This window comes from Squalius cephalus (assembly GCF_949319135.1).
Source record: "Squalius cephalus genome assembly, chromosome: 24".
In the NCBI taxonomy this organism is placed as follows: domain Eukaryota; kingdom Metazoa; phylum Chordata; class Actinopteri; order Cypriniformes; family Leuciscidae; genus Squalius; species Squalius cephalus.
This window is the reverse complement of record NC_137145.1, coordinates 30,041,324-30,056,700: the sequence shown is the minus strand read 5'-3', so window position 1 is coordinate 30,056,700 and position 15,377 is coordinate 30,041,324. Positions and strand designations below refer to the sequence as shown.

The window sequence follows — 15,377 nt, the reverse complement described above, 5'->3', positions numbered from 1 at the left end:
ATTTTTGATTTTCGGAAGCGTTTGCCCGTCACAGCCAAACGAAATCGGCGGCATAGTCACCAAAACAGGAAGTAGTTCATATTTCAGGAACGCTGTCACGTATCGAAACCAAACTTTGTACATTAACTCGAGACTACAATGTGAGGATGTACAAGATCTGAATTTTTTACTTTTTTTTTTATTTCAGGCTAATTGACAAACCCATTTACTTATGCAAGAGTTTCACCTCACACTTTTAATGTTAATGCATTTAGACAGTAGGTGGCACTGTTGTATTACATTTCACAGAGCTGCCAAGTCAGTGTATAGACTGCATTAGTTTTTTACTAGGTTTGTCTTAATAAATGCAGGCATGAATTTCGTTTTTTAAACTGGGAGGGAATTCCACCGCTTACATGGGTCACATGGGGGGGATCTAATGATTAGTAGCCTATGCATCATACATTCGGTCTTCTTCGCTAACCGAACAAAATTCATTGTCTGTGGCTGTGTTTGTGCGCGCGGGAAATATGCTGCGCATAACAATAGAAAACAAGGAGAAACGTGCAGTCACATGCTCAAACAATCAACAACGTCTCTCTAGATGTGTAAAAACAAGTGGAAAGCGCGAGCGCGCCGCTCTCTCCTTTCCACAAGCACTTGCTGTCCCGTGGCGTCTGTCGTTGCTATGCAACCATGAACTCCAATCTCCATGATGACAAGGAAGTATCAGCAAAAGATTAATAGATTTCTAGCCCTTGCATTAGCTTTACTACTAGATATATTTATGGAGATGAAAAATAATAAGGCGCCCTGTACAGCTATGATCAGGCAGCTGTTCGGCCAAGCATTCAATGTTGTTACGCTGCGAGCTGATCAGTTGGTTTGTTGCTGCCGCGCTCTATCACTCGCACACCATAAAGAGCAAATTGTTTTTTAATGTTTCAATTTCGTGATTAAAATGACATAATTTGGAAGCGGATAATTTCTTCACAAACAGCTCATTATGACTCAGTAGCCCCGTTTACATGTAGCATTGTATTCCGATTATAACCAGTTTAAAAGTTGTCAATGAAATTTTAATTAATCAACTTTAATTAATCAACTAACATTTGTTTTTCTTGCAGGAATAACATTCATATGCTTTTAATGTGTCAAAACTCTTTGGGGAAAAACTTGTGACTTTGAGTCAGTGTCTATGGGTAAAAATAACATAGTTATGGGAAGTAAAACTAGACAGTCTGTTAGAATCTTATGATTAACGAATTAAGTCATCGTTAGAACCTTGTGATAAGTAATCACAAGATTAGAGTTTTCTTTACCTAGTAACAGAGGGGTTTGCATATGAAGAACCAATCAAATAGTGGGGAAATTATGTAATGCAGTATGAAATTTAAGTCATACCTCTTTGCTATAAAAACTGTTGTATATGTGTTTTTCGGTGGGATTCTCAATGGAATTTGTCTGAGATCCTCCGGCCTTGCTTCTTGGGAGAGATTCCCTGAGAACTGCTCGGGAAGATCTCCCGGCCGTGATTAAAGCATTTAAAGGACAATTGCAGGTCTGTTTGTCAATTTATTCCTGCGCAGGAAGCTAGTTTAGGGAAGCAAGTTAGTTAGAAACTCGGCCAGTTGTCGACTGAAGATGCAAAAGCTAGAGTTTAAGGTATTGGTGTCGAGTGTAGACGCCAGGGATATTAAGGCAGGTGTCGAAGTGTAGACGCCCCGGATATTAAGGCAGGTGTCGAGTGTAGACGCCCCGGATATTAAGGCAGGTGTCGAGTGTAGACGCCCCGGATATTAAGGCAGGTGTCGAGTGCAGACGCCCCAGATAGTTAGGTTTAGGGAAAAAACCCACGACAAAGTCCAATCAGAATGAAAATGCTCCATGTCAACACCTCAATCGGAATAAAAATGCTCAAACCGATTGAAATTTCAGTCGGATTGAAGGGGGTGGAATAAACCTTTTCATGAACCGATCAAACGGAAGATTACACCATGTAAACGAGCTGATCCGATTACTTTGAGTGTACGTCTTTCTGCGCATGCCTGGTTTTGCGCCAGATAATTCTGTCAGCTAACATTACGCCTTCTGTTTGTGATCTGTTGTGGATTCTGATCACCGTATAAGGTAGGAATATTTATACCCGATGCAAAAAACTATGCGCGCTAACCATTACCATAGTAAACATGGTAAATATGAACGCTTGAAGAAATCGGACAAATCATAAGTTATCTTAATCCTTTATTTTATCTCTTTATACTGGACTATCCCCTTTTAAATATAACTGTAAGTTATCCTTCTGGGAGAGAGTGCTAAAGCTCCTCAGGTCAAATTTCTGGTGGCATATTTGTAGAAATTATCATTCTTTCTAAATGTCCTCTAGGCTACCAAACAGAAACAGACGCGACTGAATAATTGTGTGTCCTCTTTCTTTTGTGAACGTTCACAAACGTCATAAACGGTAAACCACTTTATTTCTGTGTGACTAATGTGCAATTTTGACACAAATTAATTCATTATGATCAATGTATCGCTTTTTATTGTAAACCTGTGGTAAAACATCTATTCTTGGGTTTTAAATATTCAATTAAACAACAAAAATGCCAGCAAACGGTCGCTCTTGTTTTGCGATCACGCTGTTTCCAGTGATTTCTTTCTGATAAAACTTCCATTTTATTGGTGAAATGATGGGTTAGTGTGACGTTGTTCCAGAGAGGCGTGTTACGGGCGTGTTTTAGTGAAGCGCTGTGGAGCTTTTGGCCCGAGAGTGGAAACGCAGCAGATTTTGGGCACGGTGCGAACGTTACTGGCCCGAGGCTATTAGCCTGGCACGGCCCATTTAAAGCCCTGGCTCGCACTGGCCCGACATTGGAAATGCGGTTAATGCCTAACGTACAACTAACGCGACGATTAAGTGATGCACCATCTTGACAGGATTGAAAACGTGGGAAATAATGAGCTTCCAGATCCGGCAGACAAGCTGTGTGCGCATGTCACAAAATGATTTCGATTGGAAGTGTCAGCACATGTACACACCTGATCGGTTTAGATAACATCCCATGTAAACAGTCAACCGGAATCCGTCAATCAGAACGATCTCAATCAGAATAGCTAAAAAGTGTGCTTGTAAACGGGGCTAATGTTAGAATGCTGCACCTACACTCAATAGTATGAATAAGATCAGCGCAACGCAGACCACTGCATTGACAGCGTGAAACATATGATCTGTCTACGGCCAGGGCTCAGCGGAAGACAGAAAATGCCGGTCCAGCGCTGATTGAGGAATTAAATTCGAAAATAAAAGACAGTTTGCCATCTTTTTTTCTCGCATCTGTGAATTTATTTTTTAATCATGTTCTGAGATGAAGCGAATATATTTGTGCGGGAATTTCTCGCACTATAAAAGCTAACCTTGCGGGAATGGTTTAAATTATGCGCAATCCCCACATTCCCGCACCGAAATTCAAGCCCTGAAATGGCAGCATATGGCGCATATGTCATATAAAGTTAAGCAAGGCCAAACAGCGTTATCCATGTTGTTGCGATTGCATCGCTAGAGTAAGCTAATAGTGAAACTGATAGCGTTCTTCATTTAATTACAATATGAGGACTGACGGTAGGCTATAAAAATCAGCGTTTCTGTGTAGGTGATGACACAGGGTGTCTACAGATATAAACAAGTTAAATTTAAGACTTTTTAAGACCTTTTTAATGCCACTTTGAATGAAATTTAAGACCAAACCTGTGATGGAAATACACATTATATTACATGCGTATATGTAATATTTAACCTAAGTGATTGAAATAATTTAATATTCACTACTTGTTTATTGAACTAAAATCAATGTAACATTTGCAATCGTGAGAATATTCAGCAAAATTGCTCCCGTCATGTTATGTTACTTAACTATATCACATGTTAGAAATAAAAAACTCAACATTTTGAATTTTTACCTCAGTATGTTTCTTCTGGGAGTTTTTTTTGTGTTTGCCGTTATGCTCATTTGTTTTGATTTCTTCCTATAAAATCTATCACAGAGACAAGCAGTGCGAGCCTCAACAGCGTTACCAAAAAAAGCCTACATTATCATTATCAATAGCTGTTTATTAGGGGTGTAACGGTTCACAAAATTCACGGTTCGGTTCGATACGATACAGTTGTGTCACGGTTCGGTACGGTACGGTACGTTTTTGATACAGCAAAAAGAAAGAAATGCCAGAGAAATTTCCTTGATTTAATTTTTTTTATTCTTTTTTTTTATTAAAACTAACATCATAAATATTGTTTTTTACTTTGATTTTTTTTTTTTACTTTGAGCAATTCTAGAGGAGCATATAAAACCAAACAGCTCCTTGGAAAAAATGAAATGTAATATTGTAGTAGTTATAAACAAAGGTTTATTTTAGTTCAGATTAACATTTGAGGGCAGCAATTGTATTCATAATGTCAAAATAAAACCGACATAATGTTACTTGAAGGCATTATAGCCTACTATTCCTGCCAAACTTCCATGGTTGCAGTTAGTGTTACTACAGTAAATCCATGGTGAATGTTGCTGATCTGTGGACACTGGCAGTTCATTCACGGCACAATGTTTCTTCCTGGTTTCCACGCGCTGCTTGATCCGTTAATAACGGAGAAATGTGAATGTTTCTCACTAGATCTGCAGTGATGTTATTACTTAAGTGGCGAATTCAAATGATTTCTTTACTGGATCTCTTAGCGCTGTGTAGTAACAGTGTCGCATGATCACGATCGGCTCGCGCTGCACTGGTCCAAACTGATAAACGGTCCTTCAACCACACAATAACGAGCAGTTTCGTTCCGCTTGCATTACGTTTGCCATTTGATGTTGGGCAATGTTGTGGTTGCGCCAGCATCTCTTGACTTTATGAGCGCGCTTGCCACGCACAACGCGCCTACATTTGAAATAACGAAATTTGGTCGGCAGGAAAATGGTCCAACGAACCGTTCGGTTTGAAAATGCGTACCGAACACCGAACGGTTCAATACGAATACGCGTATCGTTACACCCCTACTGTTTATGTAATAAAATCTGAATCATTCTCGCGATTCGATGCTTAACTGGTTGACGGACATTAGGTCCGTCAGACTGGAGAAATTTTAGCGGTAACGTGACCAGAAATATTTAAGACCTATTGAATCTGAATTTAAGGCAATTTAAGACTTTTTAAGGCCTTTTATTAGGAAAACTTTATTTAAGACATTAAGACTTTTTAAGGACCCGCGGCATGGTTGTCAGACAACCATCTTTACAGCAGCAATCAAAGCATCGCTAATTACGGTAGACCTTAATTTGAGATAGTAAATTTGTTCCTAATCAAAGGGAACACTCAACCACAGAACAGCTGGGTGAGTTTTGTATTGGCTTATTGGATACAGTAAATGAAGACTGTCAACTTCTCTTCAATACTATTTCATCACCCAAAACACTCCCACTCTCTGCTGTATATTCATAACCAATTATTTTAAAACCAACAACCAAGCCACATAAACAATGCCATTGGCACTAGTCTACATTGCAGACATGTCTCTTAATGCACATAACTTTTCACCTTTTTGCACAATCTTGAAAAAAGTACTATTGTTGAAATTCTCACATCAAGCAAACTTCAACGCACCCTTATCCACTACCTAGTAACTAGTACCTAGTTTGTTTGTTTTTTATCCACTACTCACGTTAGTGAACCTCACCCGAGCAAGCACACTTTGCAGTTCCCCCGGAAATGCATTTTTCTAGTTAATTATACGGTATTGTACTGTAATATCTATATTGATACATATTGATATTGATCTATATACACTGCTAAATATTATTATAATATTCAAAATAATTACTAATAATGATAATATTATATTATAATAATATAATATAATATGTAGTTATTAGGAAAATATAGGCTATACTAGGAAAAAATACTATGAAAGTCAATGGCTACTGTCACCTGTCTAGTTACCGACATTCTTTAAAATATCTTCTTTTGTGTACAGCAGAATAAAGAAACTCATACAGATTTGGAACAACATGAGGATGAGTAAGTGATGACAAATATAATTTTTTGGTGTACTATACCTATAAAGGTACCCAAAAATTAAAATTAGCCCATGATTTACTCACCCTCAAGCCATCCTAGGTGTATATGACATTCTTCTTTCAGACGAATACAATCAGAGTTATATTAAAAAATGTCCTGGCTTCCAGGCTTTATAGTGGCAGTGAATAGCTGTTTCTGCTTTGAAAGTCCATAAAAGTGCATCTATCCATGATAAAAGTGCTCCATGTGGCTTTGGGGGGTAAATAAAGGCCTTCTGAAGCGAAGCGATGCGTTTGTGTAAGAAAAATATTCATATTCAAGTTACGCTTTAGATTTAAGTCAAATCCGTATGTTCGTTTGGCCGGAAGCTAGTCATTTTACTTTATAAAGTTTTAAATACGGATATTTTTCTTACATCTCCATCTTCCTCATCACTCCACATAATGTCAACATCTGAGATATTTCCATCAACTATATGTTCAAGCACTTCAAGAACTATATATTCTGCATGTGAAAAAGTTTTTAAAAATGTATCGGTACTGTGATATAGATTTTTTATATAAGAAATTTCAATCAGCATTACTGGACTTCAGTTACTGGAATGTGATTTCAGTAATAGGCTTTTGAATCCACTGTACATTCTAATGGACAGCACATTTGAAAAAATCCTGATTTAAAACTTGCAATTCTACAATCGATTTTTAACTTTAATAAGTTCAATCTTTCTATTTTACATACAAACTATGAAATACTGGCAAACATATCAAAAAATTGAAATAAAACCATAGAAAATGTTGCTTGCTTCTGTGTTTGGAGTGAAGTGCTGCCATGCTTCTCTTCAATGTAGTGGTTTTTTTTTATAATTACTAAATGCAGAGCTTTACTGCCATTTGATTACGTCCAATCTCATGGACTGCAGGCTTTAAACTAGGTGAAAAGCTCCAGAAGTAAAAAAAAAAAAAAAAAAAAAAAAAAAAAAAAAAAGGGGTTGACGTGATATCCATTGTAATGGACGCAGGGTCCGAAAAAAACCACATGATAATATTGATAATCATGATAATTTTGGTCACTATAATCGTGATATGAAATTTTCATACCGTCCCATCCCTAAGAACAAAACGTTAATAAACATAGGAAGACAACACTTAAGTTTTGTAGCTTAATTCAATACATGACAAAAGCATCAGCAATTACTGTGATATGAAAATTTGATAGTCACATGTCTAAGTTCTACCAAACATAGCCAATGTCTGTTTTAATCATTCATCCATTCAAATTTTAACAATTTCCAGACATATGCACCCACCTCGCCCCAGATGCCAGCCGTGTCGTCGAGATTGTGTTTCTGGTAGGACAGCTGTCGGATGCAGTTATTAACGGCAACACTACTCCTGCCAGGAGCCATTTCCTCCTCTGATATCTCCACCCAGCCCAGAGATCGCACAGCAAAACACTGCAAACACACACACACACAAGCATGAAGAACACCAACATCTAGATGATGTGTATGTGTTCAGTCATCAGTGTGTTTACCTTCGCCCCCTCGGTACTGCTGACATAAGACTGTTCCTCTTCCTCCTCAGACTGAGAAAAACTGCACACAACAAGATGATGACACACAGAGATGGGTCAATACTCCAGTAGCTCAAACACTAGAGCCCAATCCTGCTGAGTTCAGGACCAGCCCTGCTCCTGCAAACATCTCTGTATATCAAGTGTTCCTGAAGATATGAATCTGCTGGTTCAGCTGCGCTTGATCAGGGGTTGAAGCTGAACTTCCTCCAGGAACAGGATTGGGCACCCCTTCAGGAGTCTTAACGTGAGTGGCTTTAGATAAGCGTCTAAGAAATGCATAAATGCATCGCCATATAAATGTTTTTGTGCCGTGATACTGTGTCATGCTCAGTGTGATGTTTGATTGATCTTGTACCTGAGATTGATGGAGGCGTAGCGTAGAGTCGCTCCCTCAAACTCCTTCAGACTTTCATCAGAAGCTATATCCTCCTTCTGAGCAATAAAAATAGCATTATATGGACTTAAAAAAACAGAATAAGGTGTTTGTACGTCTGTAACACCATTATGAACCTACCTGCCAGAGTTCTTCAACACTCAATGTGTTTGGTTGTGAAACACCGTTCCATGTAATCTAATTACAAATGTGTTCATGTTTAAAGGCATAAGCATTCACATGGGTTACAACAGTCCTTATACTGATGTGATATTAATAAGTGTGTGCACCTGTGGCCCGTCAGCGGGTGTGAGCGCAGGCGAGGCGCTAGCGGGTCTCTCCTCCAGGGGCCCGGGCGGCTCCCACTGTGTGGTGCCTGTGGGTATGTGCCAGTAGTAGGTGCCTGATGTGTCCTGCACTCGCATCCAGCCAGCGGGCAGGTCCGTGTCTGTCTCAAACGCACTGCCATCCCAATAGGACTCTACAACAAAGAAACGTTTCTTTGGGCCTGTTTACACCTGGTATTAACATTTCAAGTGATCTGATCAAAAGTTGTCAGGTGAGGCAGATGGCTGTTTACACCTGGCAGTAAAACGCCTTGCAAATATGGATTTCAATAGTTCTCAATAGCTTACTCACAAAAAAACAGTATGGTCGCTATGGACTAAACAGTTAATTAGAAGTATTTTTTTCCTATACAGAGGCACAGCTGTACAGAGGCACAGCTGTATACAGACACAACATGAGCCTGCTGTAGTAGATATGATGTTTTGAGCAGAATGCTCATTGTTATTTTAGTCCATTGTTATCCTATAATCCGTGAAATCTTGAGTATTTATATGTTCGCCATGATATTATTGGTTATCAGGTAAAAGGGGAAAACATTGAATGAAACTTAACTGATCGCAACAGTTCCTATAACAAACAGTTGAGTAGGGTTGGGTAGCTTTTTTTTCCTTTTTTTTGCGATACCAGTGCCGAATCGATACTTTGAAAATGGTACCGGTGCCTAAACGGTGCCTGAACCGATACTTTTAAAAAAAGAGCTTCAAAACAATGGTGAATGATATTTAAAAAAACTTAAATAAAAAAGTCTTAATTTAATATATTAAAATTGTAAAGTATATATATAAAAGTAGTCTAAATACAAAACAACAAATTTACATCATAAATTCACAAATAAAAACTAAGCCACCTAACCCAACTACAATAATTTAACACTACACTAATAATAGTATTCTAATAACAGCAAAGTAGTCTGTACTCTTGGTATGCTACAAACCAGCTTTAAATTTCTGCAATTCTTTTCACATTTTTTGCCTTCTCTGGCCAAATACGACACCTTTCCCGACTCACTGCATGTCCTGCACAAGGTGAGCGTTATTCTAGAACGCATCCCCTTAAATGCCGTAATGCGAAACCCCTCAAGTAAGAAGAACGCCGTCATGTTTACAACTGAGACAATGAGCACTCATCAGGATCAGCTGAAGGCTGGATTTTCAAAAGTATGTGAAGTTCGCGGCTCTATTGTTGCAGTAAACTTGCACAACGTTCTTGAATTATTAATTTATTAGATGTACGCCTGTGGCGAGCACGACGAGGTCGAGGGCCGTGGGAGGACGGCGCGAGGCCGGTGGCGCGATTGATAATGAGCGACACGTGCGCGACGCACCGGTCTCGCATCTCTCACGGAGGAGCGGAAGCATAAAGGAGGAGCGACGACAGTGAAGAGCGAGAGAGGAACAGGCCTGTGTTTTATTTGATGTTCTGTGTTGCCAGCAGTCGTCCGTGAGGGGCTGCTGGCTTTTACTTTTATTTTGTATTTGTTTATTTATTTATTAAAAATGTTGAATGTTCGCCGGTTCCCGCCTCCTTCTTCCCATAACATCTAAACCCCGTTACATTGGTGCCGAAACCCGGGAAGAAGGAGGGACACGCTGTCGGAGAGCCCTCGCTGCTGGGAGGAATCGCGGTGCTGAGGAGGTCGGGCAGCACGAGGGAGCGACGGCCGCCGATTGCTGCCCGAGGCGATGGTGCTGGATCGAAAGAAGATCAGGTGGGACGGAGAGCTCGCTGCCGTCCTCCTGGGTCGAGGAGGGATGGCTGCGCTCCCGTTCGCCGTGGGCCGGAGCCTGTTGCCGTCGGCCATGATGGGGGCGGAGCAGGGGACGGGAGGCTCGCTGCCGGCTGCCCTCGACAGGAGGAGCCATCGCCGTCCGCCAGGAGGCGGAGGAGCGTCGAGCCGCCCCCCAACGGATGTCCAGTACCATCGCATGGCACCGCGAGTGACTCTCAGCTGGTTGAGGACCGAGCGGCAGTGTGTCCGGGAACCGGATCAAGAATTTTTTTTTTTTTTTTTTTTCCTCTCTCCCCTCTCTCGTCTCTGTCGCTCCTCGTGCTTCCGTCTCCTTTTCCCTCACCTCGTCTGTCCATACCCCCAGCCCAGGTACCGCAGCCGCTGTGATCGGTCCCCCCCCGGGGGGGGGGGGGGGGAGTAGGCGCAGTCGCATGGGTGCCCCCCGGCCTGCGAGGGGCGATGGGGGTATGTGGCGAGCACGACGAGGTCGAGGGCCGTGGGAGGACGGCGCGAGGCCGGTGGCGCGATTGATAATGAGCGACACGTGCGCGACGCACCGGTCTCGCATCTCTCACGGAGGAGCGGAAGCATAAAGGAGGAGCGACGACAGTGAAGAGCGAGAGAGGACAGGCCTGTGTTTTATTTGATGTTCTGTGTTGCCAGCAGTCGTCCGTGAGGGGCTGCTGGCTTTTACTTTTATTTTGTATTTGTTTATTTATTTATTAAAAATGTTGAATGTTCGCCGGTTCCCGCCTCCTTCTTCCCATAACATCTAAACCCCGTTACAACGCCGCTTATTGTAGGGACGTAGACTTCACATTTTCACACTAAACATGACAACGAACTGTGATTGGTTGCGTTACATGTCAGTCAGTCTTTGGCTTATATTTTTATTCTCAAATACATGTAAGTGAATGTGGTTTGTCATTTAAGAAACCTTTATAATGATCATGATTCATGTTAGTTGATCTATAAAGCACAATGGGCGCCATAGTACGCACCGGCACCGCAGTTCAGTGAATTGTAACTGTCAGATTTACAACACTTCTCCAGAAATATATGAAAGTAAGTGGCCAGTGAAGTGTGAGAAGAACAGAGTAAATTTTATAGTTACCTACACAATGTGTATCTAAACACGTCATCAATTTATGATTGAAAGGATTGTTATTGCCGCTTCCATAGCCATCAGTGTGTATTTTACAAACTATAAATGGTGTTTTGCTAATAATTGTGTATTTGAATGTCTGAAACCTAAAATAAACCTTATGTGGTTGAAAACCCAGAATAGTTGTGATAGGCTATATAACAGCGCTGAGCTAACGCACCGGCCAACGCGCAAATGCAGATTTGAATTTAGAAGTTGATGATCACTCGATCTGAACGTTCTAATCACAGCGGTGTTAACGATCGTACGCTTCAGAGGGTTAACTAGCAATCACATGCTGTGATGATGCTTGCATTCGTTTCGGAGAACCCGAGGGCAAATATTTCAACAGACAGCTGAGGCATGTGGCACCGAAATGAGGCACCGAAATCTGCATTGTGATTTGGTCCGGTTAAATACCGGTTTCATATCGGTACCGGGTTTTGGTCCCCAACCCTACAGTTGAGAGCTAGATATTCTTTATCACCATCATTAAAACCACTGTAAGTCACAGGCAGCATAGCATAGCAACAACTGTGCAAAACTCGTTATCTGACCAACCAAACGCTTGATTCCCAAAAATCTGTTTGGTGTGTTGTTTGAGGTTTAGTGAACAACACATAGTTTAAGCTGACTACACTTTATTTCTTCAGTTTTATTTTCATTTTTAGATAAAATACAAAACAAAATTTTATATATCATTTTGCATCATCCTATAGCACAACCAGAGGAATTAACGGTTGGGTCGATTTGAATGTGCATAATACACAAATGCGAACAGTAGTTTGAAGCTTTCCAAATATGTCATTTTAAAGCCCCTCATTAATGGCAAATATTTTAAACCCAGGGTTATTGGGATGTGTCAGATAAGCGTATACACTACAAATGTTAAATGTCTGGAACTACCTGTGGTTTGAGCGGATGTCTTTTATCTGATCAGCGGAGCTGGATCCCACTATGGTGTAGGGCAGGGCTATTCAATTGGCGGCCCGCCAATCATCTCCATGCGGCCCGACGGCACCAACCTCCCTCCTCCTCTTTTCCTGGCGGTGCGGCTAATTCAGTTTGATACTTGCTCCGTTTTACCTGAGAAACGTTTTACGTGCGAATATTTCAGCAGTTATTATATGTGTCCCGAATTTATGTCGACTGAACCAGCGATAGGCTACCAATCATTCGTGAATGAATCATTCTTTTGGTTCGATTCTAAACGCGCTTGCATAACGGTCTAAAACTATTCGGATTCATTCGGACTGCTTAGTCACTGAATCATCTGAAGCGGTTTCTCGGCCAGTACAGTAACAAATAGCGCTGTTTTCAGTTGTTTCACTAGTTGTTTTAACACGGCCCAGCATGGAGTTGCGTTTACTCCCGGTCCCGGACACTATATTAAACAGCGTTGCGACAACCAGTGGGAAGCGTTTCAGTTTGACAGAAACCTTTCTGTTACAAAACACAAATCACTTGATTATTTAATTAGTATTAAATCGGATGAAACAGCCTCAACATTCCCAACAAGACTGAGGAGGAAAGCAGGAGAAACACTGAGGCATGAACGAAATTAGAAGACTTTAAATCCCCTAATCACCCTTACAAACTTTACAGCACACACAAATGTTTATTTTCTCTATATATTTTTTTTATAAAACACCATTTTTACCCAAACTGATTAATAAAAACAAGTTTAAATGGCTACATTTTCTATAAATATCTTTGAGTCTTTCTGATTTCTGACATAGCCTACTCTAGTTCTTGTTAAAACACACTATACATGCAAATTATGTGCATTTTAGGTACTTTTAGTGTGAAATCATATTTATTTTGTCCATCAAAAGTGTGCTTTCACTTTGAGCATGAGACGCGCAGCAAAAATAGACTCTGCGCCGAAACCCTCCGCTTCACTGCTGCTCACGTGACGCACCTGCTTGACGCTCACGCGCTGCTCCCTGCTCGCGGTGTGAATGCACTCATTGAACATGCACGCCAAAAACAATTCGCGGTGCTCGCGCTTGCGGTCTCAAACGGCCGTAATTCACAAGGTTTCCTACATGTGCGTTCTGTGTGCACGTGTGATGCTGATGTTGCGCGATGTTAATGATGCGGCGCCCTAGTGCATTTGACTGGCATAAAATTGGCATATGTCAGACTGAAAATCATGTGAAAATCGGCCAATTCCGGTCACCAGCTGATCAATCAGTTCATCTCTAAAAGATTAGCATTAAAAGTATAATGTTCAGATAGGCTATAGCAACAAATTATTATAATGATATTTCATAACAATACTCATATTAACAAACCATTATCAAATAATACAGTCAAACGTCGCATCGCAACAATGTCAGAAGACGTGCGGGATCAGCTTTCTGCGCGACTTCGTGGTAATAAAGCGGTGAAGAAATTAATTTTTGGGCGATGACAAATGGCTCGCTCAACTCAGCTACCTTTCAGACATATTCGGTGAAATGAACAGGCTTAACAGAGCACTGTTATTTGACGTTGAGTGTCTTCAAATATCTGTCTGCAATAAATGCATGGGTGTGCTCGAACATGTCACTGATTCCGGAGGAGACATGGGTTTTCCACATGTGTAGTTTCCTTTTGAAAACCTCAACTCGTTCATGCTGCACCACAGTGTTTATGTTTGCACCTTGCCATCAAAGGTCCTGGAGAAATCTTATAGTTATTTCCCAGCTCTAACTGAGGAGCAAGTCTCTGTGTGTCAGAAACCCCTTCACTGAGAACATTGAAGCAAAGCTTCCAGCTACTCTGACATCAAGACTTCTGGAAGAGCTTATAGAAATATCCTCTGATGCCAGCCTGAGGTTTCAGTGAGGTCCCATTGGAGTCATTCTGGTCTGAAACTGCAGAAGAACACCCAGTCTGTCACAGGTTCCCTTCAGCACCACCTACCTTTGTGAAGCTGGGTTTTCAACCATGACAGCCCTTAAAACCAAATACAGGGCCAGGCTGACCCTTGAGGATGATATGCATCTTGCCCTGTCAAAGATCTTTCCACGTATTGACCAAATTATTACTCACTGCCAGCAGCAATCCTCACACTGATATCTCAAGCCTCAAAAATAACATGCAGTATATTATAACATTCAAGTATTGAGGTCCCAGACAGCATTCATTTTGAAATAGCCTATTCATTCTTTTTTTTCCTATGTGAATACTGATATTTTTGTTATTTCATTTAAAATAGGGCCAATTTATAGGCTACTTAGGAGTAAATAAATAATTACAAATGGCCTACTGATGTTTTTGTTATTGTATTTTTAATATAGACTATTATTTTTGCATAAATATATCTGTTTATCCACCTTATTCTGCTCAGTCTAAACAATGCGCGCTGCCATGACGACGACTCCGGTTGCCTACTTCCGTTCATAGCGCTTGACCTGTACTAGCAGCGAGAGAATGAGTTCAAGCTCCTCATGTGCTGTTGTTATTTGTTTTAACAATTCAAAGAAGATTTCAAACTTTTTAGAAACTGAGTGTTTCGAGCATAAGATAAGAAGGAGAGAATGCCCATGTCCGATTCCGTATCAGATGCATTCAATAAAGTAAACAGTTAGAGTGGTTAGCGTTAAAACTGAACTTCTCTCGCTACTAGTACAGGTCAAGCGCTACGAACCGGAAGTATGGAACCGGAGTCGTCGTTATGGCAGCGCCCATTGTTTAGAGCAGAATAAGGTAGATAGTAATAAACATACCGTTTGTTTGAAAACTAATTTTTTTGTCATTCTTGCTGCAAGCTTACAAGAGTGATATCTAGGGGTGTGCCGGTTTCAGAATTGGTGATGACGGTTATTACGTGAGTCAAATGTGACGGCTCCTAACATAACCGTCGTCGGGGGGGGTTGCGACGTTCGTCTGTTATAGGACAACTTAGTTTGATTAAACGAGCAGACACTGATTAGCTACTTGATCGCCTAAATAAAAAAAATTAAAAAAATCACATTTGTGTAGTGTTCAATGTTGTTATCGATAGAGATACGCGGATGGGGTATTATTTCATCCGCAACCGCATCACAAAACTCACCAACGTTTTTTGACCAAATTTCAAAGCCGCACCCGCCCGCCATCCGCTGATTGTCTATGGACGATGCAATGCTCTGCTGATGCGAGCCGCAAGAAAGCCCTTGTCTGTTCTAGAAAGGATGCAG

At 40.9% G+C, this 15,377-nt stretch overlaps 1 protein-coding gene across 2 annotated transcripts in view; it reads right to left on the bottom strand.

Moving 5' to 3' along the window:
- Window positions 1-15,377, bottom strand: part of apbb1 (amyloid beta (A4) precursor protein-binding, family B, member 1 (Fe65)) — a 110,672-nt gene that overhangs the window by 69,127 nt on the left and 26,168 nt on the right. Inside the window, exons 3-7 of one of the 2 annotated variants that reach the window (XM_079860639.1) lie at window positions 8,278-8,468; window positions 8,129-8,185; window positions 7,970-8,046; window positions 7,573-7,633; window positions 7,346-7,492 (exon numbers count right to left, since the gene is read on the bottom strand). In XM_079860639.1, the coding sequence (XP_079716765.1) occupies window positions 7,346-7,492; window positions 7,573-7,633; window positions 7,970-8,046; window positions 8,129-8,185; window positions 8,278-8,468 (533 nt within the window). The remainder of the gene's footprint in view (window positions 1-7,345; window positions 7,493-7,572; window positions 7,634-7,969; window positions 8,047-8,128; window positions 8,186-8,277; window positions 8,469-15,377) is intronic. The other variant, XM_079860640.1, reaches the window with a different exon arrangement.